This window comes from Sipha flava, unplaced genomic scaffold (genome assembly GCF_003268045.1).
Source record: "Sipha flava isolate LNK unplaced genomic scaffold, YSA_version1 304_pilon_pilon, whole genome shotgun sequence".
Taxonomy (NCBI): domain Eukaryota; kingdom Metazoa; phylum Arthropoda; class Insecta; order Hemiptera; family Aphididae; genus Sipha; species Sipha flava.
In genome coordinates, this window is record NW_020272981.1 from 192,726 (window position 1) to 208,487 (window position 15,762).

The 15,762-nt window shown below is 29.8% G+C and overlaps 2 protein-coding genes and 1 long non-coding RNA gene across 4 annotated transcripts; 2 read left to right on the forward strand and 1 right to left on the reverse strand.

Annotated features, from left to right (window-relative positions):
- LOC112686308 (probable tRNA (uracil-O(2)-)-methyltransferase) lies at positions 1 to 2,304 on the forward strand. Its single transcript, XM_025558525.1, has 4 exons — positions 1 to 539; positions 612 to 925; positions 1,008 to 1,232; positions 1,318 to 2,304. Exons 1-4 carry the CDS (start codon positions 206 to 208, stop codon positions 2,095 to 2,097), a joined length of 1,653 nt encoding a protein of 550 aa, XP_025414310.1. The 5' UTR covers positions 1 to 205; the 3' UTR covers positions 2,098 to 2,304.
- A 1,591-nt stretch (positions 2,305 to 3,895) lies between these two features.
- LOC112686320 (protein rogdi) lies at positions 3,896 to 6,212 on the reverse strand. Of its 2 annotated transcripts, none has more exons than XM_025558539.1 (7): positions 5,679 to 6,212; positions 5,474 to 5,545; positions 5,280 to 5,408; positions 4,581 to 4,741; positions 4,399 to 4,519; positions 4,117 to 4,323; positions 3,896 to 4,046 (listed from the first exon to the last, which is right to left on the reverse strand). In XM_025558539.1, the coding sequence occupies exons 1-7, from the start codon at positions 5,712 to 5,714 to the stop codon at positions 3,972 to 3,974; spliced, it is 801 nt and encodes a 266-aa protein (XP_025414324.1). In that variant the 5' UTR covers positions 5,715 to 6,212; the 3' UTR covers positions 3,896 to 3,971. The 2 variants fall into 2 exon arrangements, with proteins under 2 accessions (XP_025414324.1, XP_025414323.1); XM_025558538.1 differs by having other exon boundaries at positions 4,117 to 4,326; positions 5,679 to 6,209.
- Positions 6,213 to 6,387: 175 nt separating this feature from the next.
- On the forward strand, positions 6,388 to 8,547 carry LOC112686321. Its single transcript, XR_003148884.1, has 4 exons — positions 6,388 to 7,199; positions 7,317 to 7,382; positions 8,145 to 8,226; positions 8,291 to 8,547. It is a non-coding gene; the product is annotated as an uncharacterized LOC112686321 (long non-coding RNA).
- Positions 8,548 to 15,762: the final 7,215 nt, after the last annotated feature.

Consider the following 15,762-nt stretch of genomic DNA (forward strand, 5'->3'; position numbering starts at 1 on the left):
TGGTCGAATTTGAAAATAATTCCTTTTAGTCGTTTTAAAAATTGCAAATAATATTGTTTAATAAAAATATTATGGTGTTTAATGTTGTCGTATTTTGGATTGTGTTAAACTGTTAATGTACCTCGTTTGGATGCCCATGAATTGATGGTGAAATTTTGTTCGCGCTCTGACTTTGATACCAAATATCAATTAGATTTTTAGTATCATGCCGTGGTCCTGGAAAACTGTGAATCAACTGCACAACGAGGACTTGACTGCCGATAAGTTTTGGAGCGCTGTAGGTGTGTGGAACAGCAAACCGCATTTGCTGATCAAACACTTAATGGGAGCCGAACAACTTGTTTCCAGTTCAATAGCCGGTGACTCAAACAATGTCTTTGATTTATTAGCTAATCAACCAGTCTGTTGGGTGGAAAATCCACAAGAAACTTATAATCGTCTAGGCTTGAATGTTGGTAAAGATGTCCAAGTTGAAGTCTGGAAACTGTTGACTAAAAAACCAGTTGATTGGAATGATTATTTACGTCTAAGTGTTTTTGGTAAGTATGTTTTTTTTTTTTAATTAATAGGATTCTATTAAAATTGAATAATGTAAAAATAAATTATTTTAGATAGAAAAAATAATGCTGCTGTGTTTTACGATTGTTCCCCAAAAAATGGACACGGGATGGATAAATATGCTTATAGTGTTCAATTTACGGACCAATTGTTGGAATTGCATGTTGCTGTACTAGAAAATGAATCCAAAGACCATCAAAAAACATTATATTGGTTGGCACATGTATTTTTTCCAAAGTTTTTCAAATGGGCTGTTAATGATAAAGGGTTTAAACCAGTTGTATCTTCATTATCACATGTTTGTGTCAAAATGTACTGTCAATTGTATAGTCAGTTGAAAGAAAAATATGCTAAATCATTAATGGATGTTAGTTGCTATATAAATACTATTTAAAATTATAATTATAATAATTTATGAAACTATATATTTCATAACTATATGTTTAAAGGTTTGGACAGAAGTAACTGACCCCAAAAAGTATATACATAAAGATATTGCAACAGCTACGTATCTGATATTATTGTGGGGAAATACCAAACAAAATTTTATTGATATGGGCTGTGGAAATGGTTTACTTGTGCATATACTGAATAGCGAAGGTTATAATGGAATCGGATTGGATGTGAGATCTCGAAAAATGTGGGCTCAGTATCCGCATTCTACAGTATTGGAGGTAATCATTTTAAAGTATTGTATAACTCATAAAATACAACATACAATTTCTTATATTACACATATACATATATTGTTGAATTTAGGTGTCTAAAATTGATCCTTCATCTCCTGAATGCAAATTTCCAAATGTAGATTGGATTATAGGCAATCATTCAGATGAGCTATCACCTTGGGTACCAGTAATTGCTTCACGAAGTAATTATAGTTGCAAGTTTTTCCTTCTTCCATGTTGTCCTTTTGAATTTAATGGTTCTCGCTATCAACGCCAAGATTCATCCCTCAGTCAATACCATGATTACTTGAAATATTTGGAAAAGACATGCACAAATGTTTTTAAATTTAGCATAAAAATAGATCGTCTTCGTATACCATCAACAAAACGGACGTGTATCATTGGATGGTCAAAAAATTATTTGCCACAAGAAGTGAATCAAGTGGTGCAAGATATTGAAAACTTTGCGCAATCAAAATTTGGTGAAAATGTTCTATTTGTACCAAGATCTTCTGAAGAAAGAGTTAGAAACTGTACAAAGTTAGATAAAGATTTGGTTAGTAGTGTTGTTGATTGTGTAGCTAGTGCTTTAATAAAAAGTGCGGATGGATGGGAATGTCGAATCACTTTGTCCGATCTTGCAAAAACAGTAGGTGAAGAACGATTGAAAAAGTTAAAAAAAGAATGTGGTGGGTTACAAACCTTGTTAAAGAATCATAGGTATATATTTCTAGTAGAGAAAGGAAGCGTTGGATTTAGAAAACCAGTCAAAAATAGTGGTAAAATATGGAAAAAACATAAGTGTTGGTTTTATCATAATTATCCAGAAAAATGTCCGTTAAACGAAGATGAATGTTGTAATATACATTAATTAGTGATTATTAATTATGGTATACTTTGTTATTTCTAAGTATCTTATGAGATATTAGTTACATTTTTCTTACAAATAATATCATATAAGAATTATAGCTTTCTACAAGCTTAAATACATTTTTTATTCCTAATAAAAACTTATTTCTCACTTTTTATTTAAAAAAAAATCTTAAATATAGCACCCTCAAAATAAATATTTGGATATCCAATATTGTCATTGATTCATGTTTACTCCTCAAAATTAAAACTTAATAATGATAAATAATAAAATATTATATTATGTTTATTATTTCCAATGTATCAATTTAATTCTAGAGATGCTTTTATAAAATTATTTTTTATTTTATCAAAAGTAACCAATTACATTAAATAATTTGGAAAATTAATAAATGTATGGTACAGTCAGTCCAAAATTTAGATAATTGATTATTTAAACTAAAAATTATCAATTATATATAAATAAACTTTTGAAAACAGTTTAAATTAAAACTGTATATTACGACCAAACCTTTCTGAATAGAAACATCTGTTAAATTACTATGGTTATCAAATTAGTATTGTTGTCATATTAGTTTTGTAAACACTTGTGTATTATTTGTTATGTATACAGGGGTTTTTATTTTGTTTATAATATAAAATGACTATTTTTTTTATTTTTACATTTTCAAAATTTAGAATATTTGCTAAAATCTATTGTTGAAATATAGTAGTTTGTGATTAATAAGGTGCTTTATTTATATTCCATACAAGCTTTATGAAATAATTTTTTATGTATAGGATTTTAGTTGTTGAATGAATGTTACATGTACAAAATATATAATTTTAATTAACACCTTAGCTAAGCTCAATTTTGAATAATATAGTTTGATGCTGGTTGAATTTATATTTTTATTTTTCAGACGTCTATTGGCATAATAGAAAATTTGAGGTATGGATTGCATGCACACATAGTTATATACACTGAAAAATGCTAACGATAAAAAAAGATTATAACATAAAGTTGACCAAATAAAGATTAGTTGAAAATAATTGTATAAATGATGCCTCAAGGTGTCATCCCACAGCTAATGTGTAAAAATAAAATATTAGATTAAATTTAATGCATTTAATCTAGAACGGAGATCTATGACCATTGTTGAAAAAAATTAAATCCCAAGATACTATTTTATACATTTATTAATAACACAAGTTGTATAATTTTCAAAATGTTTTTAACAGCTTATAATTAATAATTACTAACTTAAAGATTATGTAATAGTACAGCCAGAATAAGTATATGATTCAAAAAGTTTAATCAAATAATATTAATCTATTAACTGGCATCAAATTAAATATTAAAGAAAAAACTTTGCCTGTTTATAACATATTATAAACACACACTATGTTATATAAAATTAAAGTATGAGCATATTCTATAATTAATCTAAAAGAATAATCAGATCAAATTATTGTCCTATAACATTTAAATTTAACTTAGATCTAAACACAGTTTAATCAACTTAAAAGAAAAAATACTTGTGTAGTTATTTTATCATTATTACTACATGAGTGTCATTAAAACAAAATATATATATATAAATTATAATTTTGACAATTAATATTAATAAATTTTTATTTATTAATTTATTAAACAATACTGAACAATACTGAGCACAAAAAATTAATTTCTTGAATAAGTCCTTTATTCTAGGTATATAGTGTTAATTAAAAAAAATACAAAGCTACATGAACAAAAAAAGGTATAAACTATTGTTAAAAAAGATAGTTGAAGAAAATCGGTAACAGACAAAAATATATAAATGTATGATTATATATTTTTTGATCATTAAATCAAGTTAAATAATCATAATTGAAATTAAAAAGAACAAATACTCATGACTGTATTGCAATGCTGGAAACTGGTCTTGATAGTTGAGTTATGTCTCTATATTGAGTAAATACACAGATCTAAAATAAAAAAATATATATACATTTTTCATTATTTTAAAACAAAATAGAATATACAACTAATAATAACCTTGTCTTTAAGTTGTTGGGCTAGTTGTAAAGCGACTGTGAAGAGGACAAGAACTTCATTTAACCATGGTACTGTACATTCAGCTTGATATGTATCATACTTCATGGCACCATGTGAATTGGATAGTTGGTAAACAGCAAATATTAGCTTATGACTTTGAATGTAAAAACTAATTGCTAAATCTTCTGGTAAGTTGGGTGTCAAACACTTCTGAAACAAACGTAACCATTGGCTTAGCAATTTCATTACATAACAGATATTTTAATTAAGTAGGCCCCTTACCATGTTTCTGCTTTTAATTAAATCATCAATTGTTCGTTTTCGAGGAACTATTAGACTTGTACGGCCTCTCTGTAAGCATCCTAATAAATTCCGTAGTACATGTAATACTTCTTCAGAGGAACTATATTAATAAAGGTAAATATGTTAAAAAAAAGGTTGAAAGGAAATATTAAAAATAATACTTGAAAATAGTTTCCTTGTCTATTTTTTCAATTTGCAAAATGGCTTGTCTCAAGTGATTGCCTGCATCTTGAACTTGATGCAACTTCCATGGACAATCATGACGGATATTTGTCCGATACATTGTCTGTTGCTGATGTCGTTGTACTTTAAACTGAATGTCCTAAAAATATTTTTTATATAATTATTACTGAGTTGATAAAATATAACTTAATTGTATTAAACTATGGTTATACATTTAAATCTTTAAAGTATCTTGTAGAGCATATAAGAAACTATCAAAGTAAATATTTGAATTTAATAAATTGAGATAATCTTTAAATAATATTTATTAGATTTTCAATAAAATTAATTGAAAAGGCTATAACAATATGATATGTTTAACTATTGTTTTGGGTTAAATATGAATCTAAATTTTAAAATTATTTTTTCTCATTATTTAGTATTTACTGTTATTGGGGATAGGTGAATCCAATATAGCAGTGAAATATTCCAAATACCATGACCTTGAAAAGAAATGTAAGTACAATGGGATACCTTGAATTACAGTATAACAGCATTATAAAATAGTTGTTTTAAGCACTACAGTTAATGGAAAAGAATAGTCAAAGAGCATTTACCTTGAATAACAGTATAACTGCATTATAATATAGTTGCTTTAAGCATTACAGATAATGAAAAAGAATAGTCAGAGTATTTACCGCCTGCAATATGGTGTCACCAGATATGGACACAATGCTTTTCAGCTGGTCGGGTGACGTGGACAAGACAAATTTTTCCTGTTTCACTTGGACATCATTGTCCCAGGACGGAAAACGTCGAACGCATTCCTACAACAAGCAAATTGACAGTAAGTACACAGTGCACGCAAATTGAGAAATAGGTCAGTACTCACATTGAGTATGATGTTCAGTTGGTGCAGTATCGAATGTACCTCTTCGTTCAGCACCCACTCAAATTCTTTTTGCTGGAAAATTAAAAAAAAAAAACAAATCGTACAAAAGAGAATATAAAACAACCCGTACACGACGCGGTCGGTTTCGAGCGATATCATGATAAATAATTATGTTGCTGCTGTAGCAGTCTTTGTCGTCGCTTACCAGACACTGATGCTCAAGTTTATCGTTGTCCGCCATCGTGGGCGAGTGTACCGACGTTCTACTCGGATCGCTGTGGACACACGGCGGCCAAGATCAACTGTTGTCGGCGGTGCGGCTGTTGTCGTCCGCGGACGTATCGCGTCGACGGCGCGTGCAGCGCATAATATCGATCGAGGTCGGCGAATCCGAACGGAAGTATCGCGCGCGCACCGCTCCGTTATCACCGTGGACGTCGTCGGCACATACCACCGTCCCGCCCGGGTCGTTGTCGGAGTGTCGGACTGCCGTTGCCGTTTGGCGCGCGTCACGCGACGAGGACACCGATCGACGCGCGCGCGCATACGAGTAGAAAAATCGCACGGAATAGGTGCTCCGCAACGGGAGGTAGATCGCGTGTCCGTCGCGACGAGAAAAAAAAAAAGAGACAAACAACAGAAACAAATCGTTTCAACAAGTCGTACGAGTGTACGAGTGTATTGATGTGCGTGTGAATGTCGTCGAAGGCGAATGAACTCGATGAAGTGGAATAAAAACCGATCGGGCGACGCGACGAAGGCGTGATAAAACTGATAACGGACGACAACGGTCGCAGCAGCTGGTCGGCGGACTAGGTCGGCATCGATGATAACCGCGGTACGCCGCCGTGCGGTGTTGTCGTCGCGATCGGTTTCCCACCCGACCGACGCCTGCGCGTTGCGTTTTTTCAACCCGACCGAGATCGAGAGAGGTTTTCCTCGATTTTGATGTTATTTCTTTTCTTTTTTTTTTTCGATTTGTCGTCAACGCTTCATTCTCTCTCGGTCTCCGTCATTCTATCATTTTTCTCTCACTCTCATCTTTCTACTTCTCGTCTATTGTTTTTGTATTTATTATACGCCTTTTTCTGTCTTGCGAACCGTAATTTTTTCGCGGTTGTATTTCTGTCGGTCCGTATTTTTCGCCCTCTGCGCACTGTGTACACACGTACACAATCATATATAATATCCGTATACAACATCGCGATACGTTATATTGTTATCCGTTTTATTTCTTCTCGTATGCTTCGCACATAATAATATACGTACACATGTCACACGCGTGTGTAGGTTAGCGCTGATTTTTATTCGTTCCATTTTATTGGACTACGTTATTTTTCGATCACGCGCTTCCGTTATTATATTTTTCAGCCGTACGTCATCGGAACAATGCGTACACACAATATACGATATACATGTACCCTTATAAAATATTTACGTATTTGCATACAATGTGCAGTGACGTATCCAGGGGGGGTTAGGGGGTTAACCCCCCACAAAAAAAAATTCTGTATACACCACTGATAATGTGTACTCGTCACATTATTATAATCGTCGTCGTTTGTTGTTTCCCGTTTTCTGCTCGTCGTAACTGCATCGAAAAACAAATAATATCCAGACAAAATCAAACTGCATTACCAGTTACCACTCATACCCTTCCTCCGACCATTCGGTTATCATCAGTCGAGACCCTGATACGACAGATGGAATAATATCTATAGACAAGGTAATTGTTTTTGCGTTTCACGTACTTGATTCGTAATATGCATCAATCCTGTTTAATTGACAAACCCGAGACTTACTAATAAGAACCGTATAAAATGTTTATTTTTTAATTTTTTAGCATCGGATGTCTCGCAGTTGATTCCAATAGTTCGATGGCGGACCGTGACTTCTAAGCGGATGGCTAGTGAGTCGATATAATTAAAACATTATGAAAAATGTTATAAGACATTTAAAATTCACCATCCATTTTTTCCAATTGTATCGAATAACTTATTTTAAAAACATGTTTTTTCGCCAGGGATTTGAATAAGTAAGGTCTTATATCGTCTGAATTGTAGTGACAAATTTTCTACGATTTTATAAGGGGTCGTATGGGTACTTTTAGGATTATTAATTCATCGCTTTTTGCTTACCGCAAAAAAAAACAATGCACAGAAGACCCGTATATATTTCTTGTTTTTCTTGCATATACATATTTAAAGTGTATCCAATGGTTTATAAATATCTTAACAACACCTGTTTTTTTTTATATAGCACAGGACACTTTTTCGCGTACTGCACACCTTCCGATTTTGGTTCAATAACTTCATTAAAGCAACGGTTACATTTTTATTTCCGCGTACCACTTAGACATTTCCAAAATTTTCACTTGATCACTAAATTTTTTTTATTTTTACTTTTTAAAAATAAAATGTACTCGTTACTTTACATTTATAGAGACTTTTACTATCAAAACTATATAATTATTAAAATATAATTATTTAATGTACTAAATTTGAATTAAATATGTATAGTTATTCATTTTATTATTTATAATATAAATAAAAAATTAATGAGATGGTTGATATTATTGAATGAACGAGGGATCTACTAAATAATATTGAATATTAATAATAATAATAACATAATGAAACTTTTATTGAATATTTTTTTTGTGTATCATAAGTTGGGACTCACTGCTTTAAAGAATTACTTTATACAGAAAAGAAATATTTTTCTAAGATATCTGAGGTTTACAAGATTTATAGGTATGTATGTTCAACATATGGGTAATGACAATATGTACCTGATAAATATTTTTGTATTTTTCAGCCTCAGTGTTAGCTGTGACCTAGGACCGCCTACACGAAAAGAACACGGTGTGTGATTGCAGTGAAGGTGTGTCATTTGGAGAGGGGGCGGAAATTCATTCATTTGCCACAGTCTAGAGCAGTGGTTCTCAAACTTTGGTACGCGTACCCCTTGGGGTTAGGTTTGATTTGTTCTACGTTCAACAATGTTATAAACTTTTTATATGACTATTCTCGTTTTACAAAAATACCTAATTATATTTCATTATTATTATTCTTTTAATTTTATCAATTTATTATTTAATTAAGGTGGTAAACATCCATGTGTCATAATTAATAAGCTAATTTAATAAAATATAATAGATGTTTTTGTTAGTTATCATTATAAAAGTATATACTGTCGATTGCAGCATTTTTTAATAAACTATGTAGTGTCGTAGCTATTAGGGAAATGGGCCATGCCCCCTTCACCATAAGCCGTATTATTTATACATATAATCAGTAAAAATAACCATTGTGGTGGTCTTTTTATTTTTTATTTTGTATTATGTGTGAGTCTTTAAATTTTTATATATATTTTAGTTTACTAACTAAGAAGGAGTACATAAAAGTTTATTGGTAAAAAAGGGTACAGTGTTTATAAAAGTTTGAAAATCCCTGGTCTAGAGTTAAGCTATTCCAAGTTGGCACATCATCAAAATATAAATACGTCTATTATGAAACCATTGAAATATAAATCAGAAAAATTCACAAAAAATGAAACACAAGGCCACAACCAACAATAGTCAATTACATTTCTGTAAGCACATACATGTACAGTGTGGACGTACGTTATACGGGTACCTATGTACGTATAAAGTACAAATCATTATATTTTTAGACGGGTTTGACGTTCCTTCCTCCAACATTAACCGGCGCTTTGTTAAAATAAGCCATCGAGTGGGCAATTTTATCATTTTTAGACAGTTATAGTGCAAGTTTTTTATTTTGCACAAACCCCTTCCTGCACTATTCGTATGGCAGTTGACGTAATAATAACTTTGAGTCGGCAAAATAATAAGAGCATGCCGACTACCTTACTCTAGAAAAAACTGAAATGACACTACTGCTATAGGATTTAAATATCGTGATAGAAACGTTAATGTTTGTTTTCATCAAGTAAGTATATAATATGAGTATATACTCGACGGAGATCAAAGTTTCTCGGACACAACCTTCCTCCCATGTGTTTATATACGTTTAATAAAAACGTATACAAACCCTACAAAGAAAACTAGCGTTTAGCTGCATAGACTATGTAGGTATATTTTTCGACGTCCATATACGGTTAATGTATACAAGTAATAACGTGTATATTCAAGACGTATTAGTTATTAATAATAACTTATAAACATAGGCGTGCGCAGACCTGTATTTCAGGGGTTGCCTGCAATACTTTTGTGTCATATTTCAACAAAACGTATATGTATATTTAATAAACTACAATGTATAAATAATTAAATAAACAAAACTTTAATTTTTAATTAATATTGTGGTATATTAGTCCCAATGAATAGGCTTTCCTTGAAAGTTGTATATTTTTCTTAGATAGCTTTAATTATCTATGATTTGTACTTGTGTTTTCAATTTTAGCTGTTATGTTATCATAATAAGTTTTTGCACAGAAATTTAAAATATTTTGTTTTATTTTTCCTATTAAGAAATAGAATTTATTTTTTACTCAACATTTTAGAATAAATTACATTTAATTTGAGCTATATCAGTTTAAAATAGGTTCCTTACTCCCATAGGCGCTACTAAGGGGGGGGACTTGGGTGGGCTAAGCCCACCCAGTTTTGTCCGTAGCCTATTCAGTTTCACTACAAAATAAAACATCAACTCTTGGTTTTTCTAAAAATGTAATTTTTGTGTAATTAAGACATTTGAAACTCTAAGATCTGAAGATGAATTTAAGAAAATATGGGAATAAATAAAAATATTATGCTGAAGAAAATGACATGTGGTTACTAACTCCATTAACTGGTGTATATATTTTGTGATTTTGATAATTTGTTTTATATTTTTTTACCTAAATAATACGTACAAAATATAGGATCAAAGTATCGCAGAAGAGAGTCAACTAGCTTTCATGGCTATGTATTAACAGCTACCACGGCGGCAGAAAATGATTCACATTCGTCATTAGCAAATTATGTAGAAAATTATTGGAAAACTTTTACATATTTTTTTACTATGGACAGTGTTATTTTCAATCTTAAATATAAGTTTTCTGATTAAAGCTTGGCAATGGCCAGTTCGGTTGTAGTTCATTTTGTAAATTACAACCGATTCAATGAAGTTTATTGATCATTATAAGGTAATTTGGTAATACCATGTATATAAATACATTTTAATTGTATAAAAGATTAATGATAACTAATTAATTAATTATAATAATTATAATTATAGAAATTACTTCATACTTCAAAGAGTAGCTTAGAAGCAAAAATTAGAATGGCATTTAACCTTTAAATAGTAAAAAAAAGATTTCAATATAAATGATGTTAAAGAAGTCGAAAAACAAATATTTCCAAACTTTTCTAAACTTATACAAGTGGCTTTATCTATTCTTATAAGTTCAGACACCTGTGAAAGGTCGTTCTCTTCAATGAGACGAATAAAACATTGGCTTAGATCTTCCATGGCCCATGATCGATTTACAAATTTATCTATTTTAAATATAAAGAGAGATGTAACCAACAAATTAGACGAAAATGAAATTGTAAATAAATTCGTTGAAAAAAATAAAAAAATATTGTTAATTTAATTAGGCTTTATAATAAAAATTTAATAGCTATGATCTGTATATTTCATTGATTATATATGTATATCCTTATTATTCGTGTTTATTTAGGTAGCTAGTCTGTAAGTAATAAGTGACTAGGTAAGTGACAACATTTTACTTCGAAATAAACTATTAACGACTATGGGTAAGGTCGTAAGGATTTCTAATTTATATAAATATAAATATTAATGTTGATAATCAATATTGGGGGTGTGGGGACGAAGCCCCTACGGGTCGCTGGTATCATTAAAATTCAGCCCACCCAGAAATTGAACTCTAGTTGCGCCTATGCTTACTCTTAGACTTAAATTGAAGGGCCCCATTTTGGGGGTGCCTAGGATTATCCGACACCTCCCGTGCGGAAGTATATGATTATAATTAAAGATCGGATTTAATAGATATTCCAATTTTTTATTGATACCAGGTAAATCAAATCTGATCAAATATGTATAGGAATCGGATTGATTACAGCCTTCCTATTTAATTTAATAACACAATTTTTTGCAATTTTCAGCGATTATGAAATTATTGCAATCATTGTATTTTTTGTATATTTCACGTCATAAAATGTTTAAATTGTTATTTCTAAAGTAATTTTACAATAAAAATATAACTACGATGTACATTTTTGCATGTAATTTAATGTAATTTAGCATTTTTAAAATTATATTTATCTGAGTTATTCATAAAACTCACTAGTTAAAATCAACTAGTCAATTACTTAATAGTTAAAACATATTTAGTGAAGTTGAAAATATTTTGACAAATATTCCCGGTCCCAATGGTATAGTTAAAATAAATTAAAATATGTCTTAAAAAAAATTAAGGATATAAAACTATTAAAACTTATTCTGAAGTTATGATCGGAAATTAAAATATTAATTTAAATATAACACCAAATTTTATAAATTATTTTAAATATACATCGGTAACAAGTGTAGACGTTAAACGTACTTTTTCATTCTATAAATATATTTTAAGTAAAAGACAATTTTCAAGAACACAATTTAGAGATGTATATAGTTATAAATTTGAGAAAAATTATATATTTTGAAATATTATATAAATGTATATTATTTAAGTAAGTAATTTATGATTATATATTTGATTTAGTTTTACTATGCAATTTTAATGTATTTTTCATTAAAATTTCAACATATTTATACTGAAATTTTGATAAATTTTCATTGCAATTTTGACATCTTTTTAGTGTAGTTTTAAGATTCTTTTAACGAAATTATATCCAGTTTTTAGTTATAAGTAAGTTAATAGTAAGGTGAGTTTTCAAATTTTTAAATATAAATAGACAACATTATTAATAAAATATATAAAATATAGCGGACTGTTCACTTTGTGAGTGAACAGTTTACCGTTCAATACATTCCTACACAGTTAATAAAATATAATAAAGTATAGATGGATACACATAAAATAAATATAATAAACTAATAAATTGACAGATAGTAAAATCAAATGATTTTATTACAATAATAGTAATTGTTAATAACGAGTATAGATGATAGTGGATTATATGTAATGTATTCTGCAATACAGACAGACATATTTTTGTGAGATCGCTTCGTTGTAGACCGTAGTTTTTGAAGAAGTTCAGCAAAAGTTTTGATACGGTTCCGCGTGTGCCGAACTATAACCTGAATACTTCCCACTCTTAAACTTAACAGAGGCGGTTAAGACTGGGTGTCTATGGCATGTATATATCTCTTTTCTCTTCGTGCACGTTGACGTCTTGCTGTTCATCGTTGGTCTCTCATTGAATTGTGGTGTCTAAGATGAGGCCTCCTTTCTTTCTTCCTTTCTTCAGTCTTATCACTACGTGATATAAGCCCTTTGGTTTTGAGTTGCTCCTTCTTTGAATGCTACATAGTGCACTTATTTGTATACCTCGAGGTTTTACGCTCTAAGTAGGTTGGCCAGAGTGGTGCGTTGTGATGGACGTTATTGCGAAGAAGTTCAGTTCTTAGCTGTTTTTAATATTTAGGTGTATAGAATATTATTATTTATTATTATTATTATATTATATTATAATAATATTCTCATCATTTTATTTATTTCAGTTATATCATTGGTGATCAGATGTGTACGCAAGAAAGGGGTTTAGAGGTTCAACCTCCTCTATCGAAATTCAAAAAAATTATTAATTATGTTTTTATTGAGTAAAAGTGGCTTATAGATTATATAAGCATGAAAACATTCAATCTGAACCCCCCTATCGAAATATTTTTTTGTATACGCGCCAGTTGGCGATATAACATTCGATTCCCTGCTGATCGGATGATTTAATTTTCTTTTTTATATTGGTTTCGACAGTGACAATTGAATTGTTAAAAGAAAAATTATATAGAATTAACATCGTATTATTATAATGCGCATTTAATTGTTCACTCTTTTGTTTATGAACACTAGGATCCGTGTTCGAACGAGGGAGAAAATAGTAAAGGTACAATTGACATTAATAAAAATGAAACGATTATAAAATGGTTTTGGTGAATTATTATTCGTAGAGGCTTATACGATATACATACTCCTCTTTAGTATTCGAGTGTATTGTTGCAGCGTAGCATAAATATATATATATATATATATATATATATAATATAAAAAGGTATCACTTGAAGTATAAAATACGGGTGAGCGGATTTTATCCTTAATATTACGTTGACTGTTGATATTTTGTTGTTTTTTTTTTCGGTTTCCTAACACCGTAGAATTATGTATTTATATTTGTCAATATTTTATTACGCCTCGAATCTCGTTGGAAACAATAAAAGAATATTTAAATGAATGGTTTTTTTCCCCAAACACGGTTATAGATGTCATATATATATATATATACTTTAATACTCTATTGATTGTTAAGTTAAGATTCTGATCGGAGTGACGAGTTTATTGGTTTTATAACGATGTTTATTTTTGTAATGTTTCTGTTAACACGTTTTTGGATAAAAGCGGAGACTTGACTCCTTAGAGTTGTTCTAAAAGTTTCGTAAATATATATATATATAACCTAATCTATATATTGGAAACTCGACAAAGATTGTATTTTAGAGGTAATACGTGGGACTGTGGATGGTTTATAGTTGAAGAAAACTTTTTGTATTATCTTACAACTTTTTAATAGTTTTAGAGACATGGTGTTTTCACCGATTATCTAAATACAGGGTGTGCTTCACAAAGACATTTTAAAGCAGTAGTTAGGATTGGCGGGTTAATTAACATTTCAATTAGATAAGGTCAAAACTGTAACTCTTAAAATGATCAAATTATATTTTAAGAACAGTGGACGATATAGAGGTTATCAACGCATGATAATTATTTTTCTTATAATTATTATTATTAAATAATGCAAATTTATTAGTATTGTTAGATCAGTTATTATTCGATTAAACAATATAATTATTTTGTAACTTGTAATAACATATGTAACAAAATACGAGTAGGTATGTCGAAAAACATTGAAAAAAATTAGTTTAAATAAATAAATAAAAAACCCAATGTTCATTTTTTTTTACCTTTGTAAGTATTAAATAGCCAATAATTTAAATATGTGTATTTTATGTTAATTATCGTTTTACCGGGGCTATAACTTTTGCGGTTTTGTGGCCCGGATCAAAATTGGCTTTTGCCTGATTTGTCTTAGAAAATACCACCGCATAAATGTTTTATGGTACATTTTATTAACCTACTTGTTTTAACACAAAATCCGTTTTAGGAATTTTAACTAAATAAGATCTATGAAATATAGCTATAAGGAAACAATTTCTATTTCGCTTCTATGATGGTGATATCTATCCATGCCAACTTAAGACTATAGCATAGACCTTATACTGAAGTATAAGGTAGGTTAGTATAAGGTTTATGTGCCCAAGATGGCAAAAAACCAACGCGTGGACTATGACCTGACATTGTAAGTTGGCGTAGCAATCATCAATTCATTCATATCAGAGGTTGCTGGGAGAGTTATCAGCAATATTGTTAATATTAGTTTGTCAAATTCGCAGTGAGTAAATATCATATACATATTTTAAATTGTAATCGCCAATTTTATTTTTTGTTCTTGACGTTTGTGCTACTTATCTGAATAAGTATATTATTATTATTAGTTACGTAATAAAATAAAGTTGTGTACATTTTTGAGAAATTATTGTGCATGCATTTTGCAAAATGCAATTGTTATGTTGATGAGAGAACAATATTCTAACCATATTTGAATACTGTATAAACGATAAATTACAAAATGTTAATATAACTTTTATGTAATTATTGTCTAGATTTTAATTATGTTATTAGATTAGGTCATGGCTCGGGGCACAGTTCCACCTATGATTGACGGTTATTATAATATAGTAATTAATAATATACATTTTTTAATTATAATAAACGTACATGAATCGTATACTACGCGATTTATTAACACAATAAAGATGGAATACCTATATAATATCAATAATTTCAAAAAGTTCCTAAATGGTTTTTAACTTATTTTACGATTTTGTAAAGTTTTAATATTATTTTAAAATGTGTGTCATATGATTTTGAAATCAAATAAACGTTATTTATTGGATCGTAAAGTAGTTCGTTTAAGGAATCTGTATAACGTCATTTTGTCTATACAAGTTCATTAAAGAGGTATTAGTTCATTTTTAGTTTTA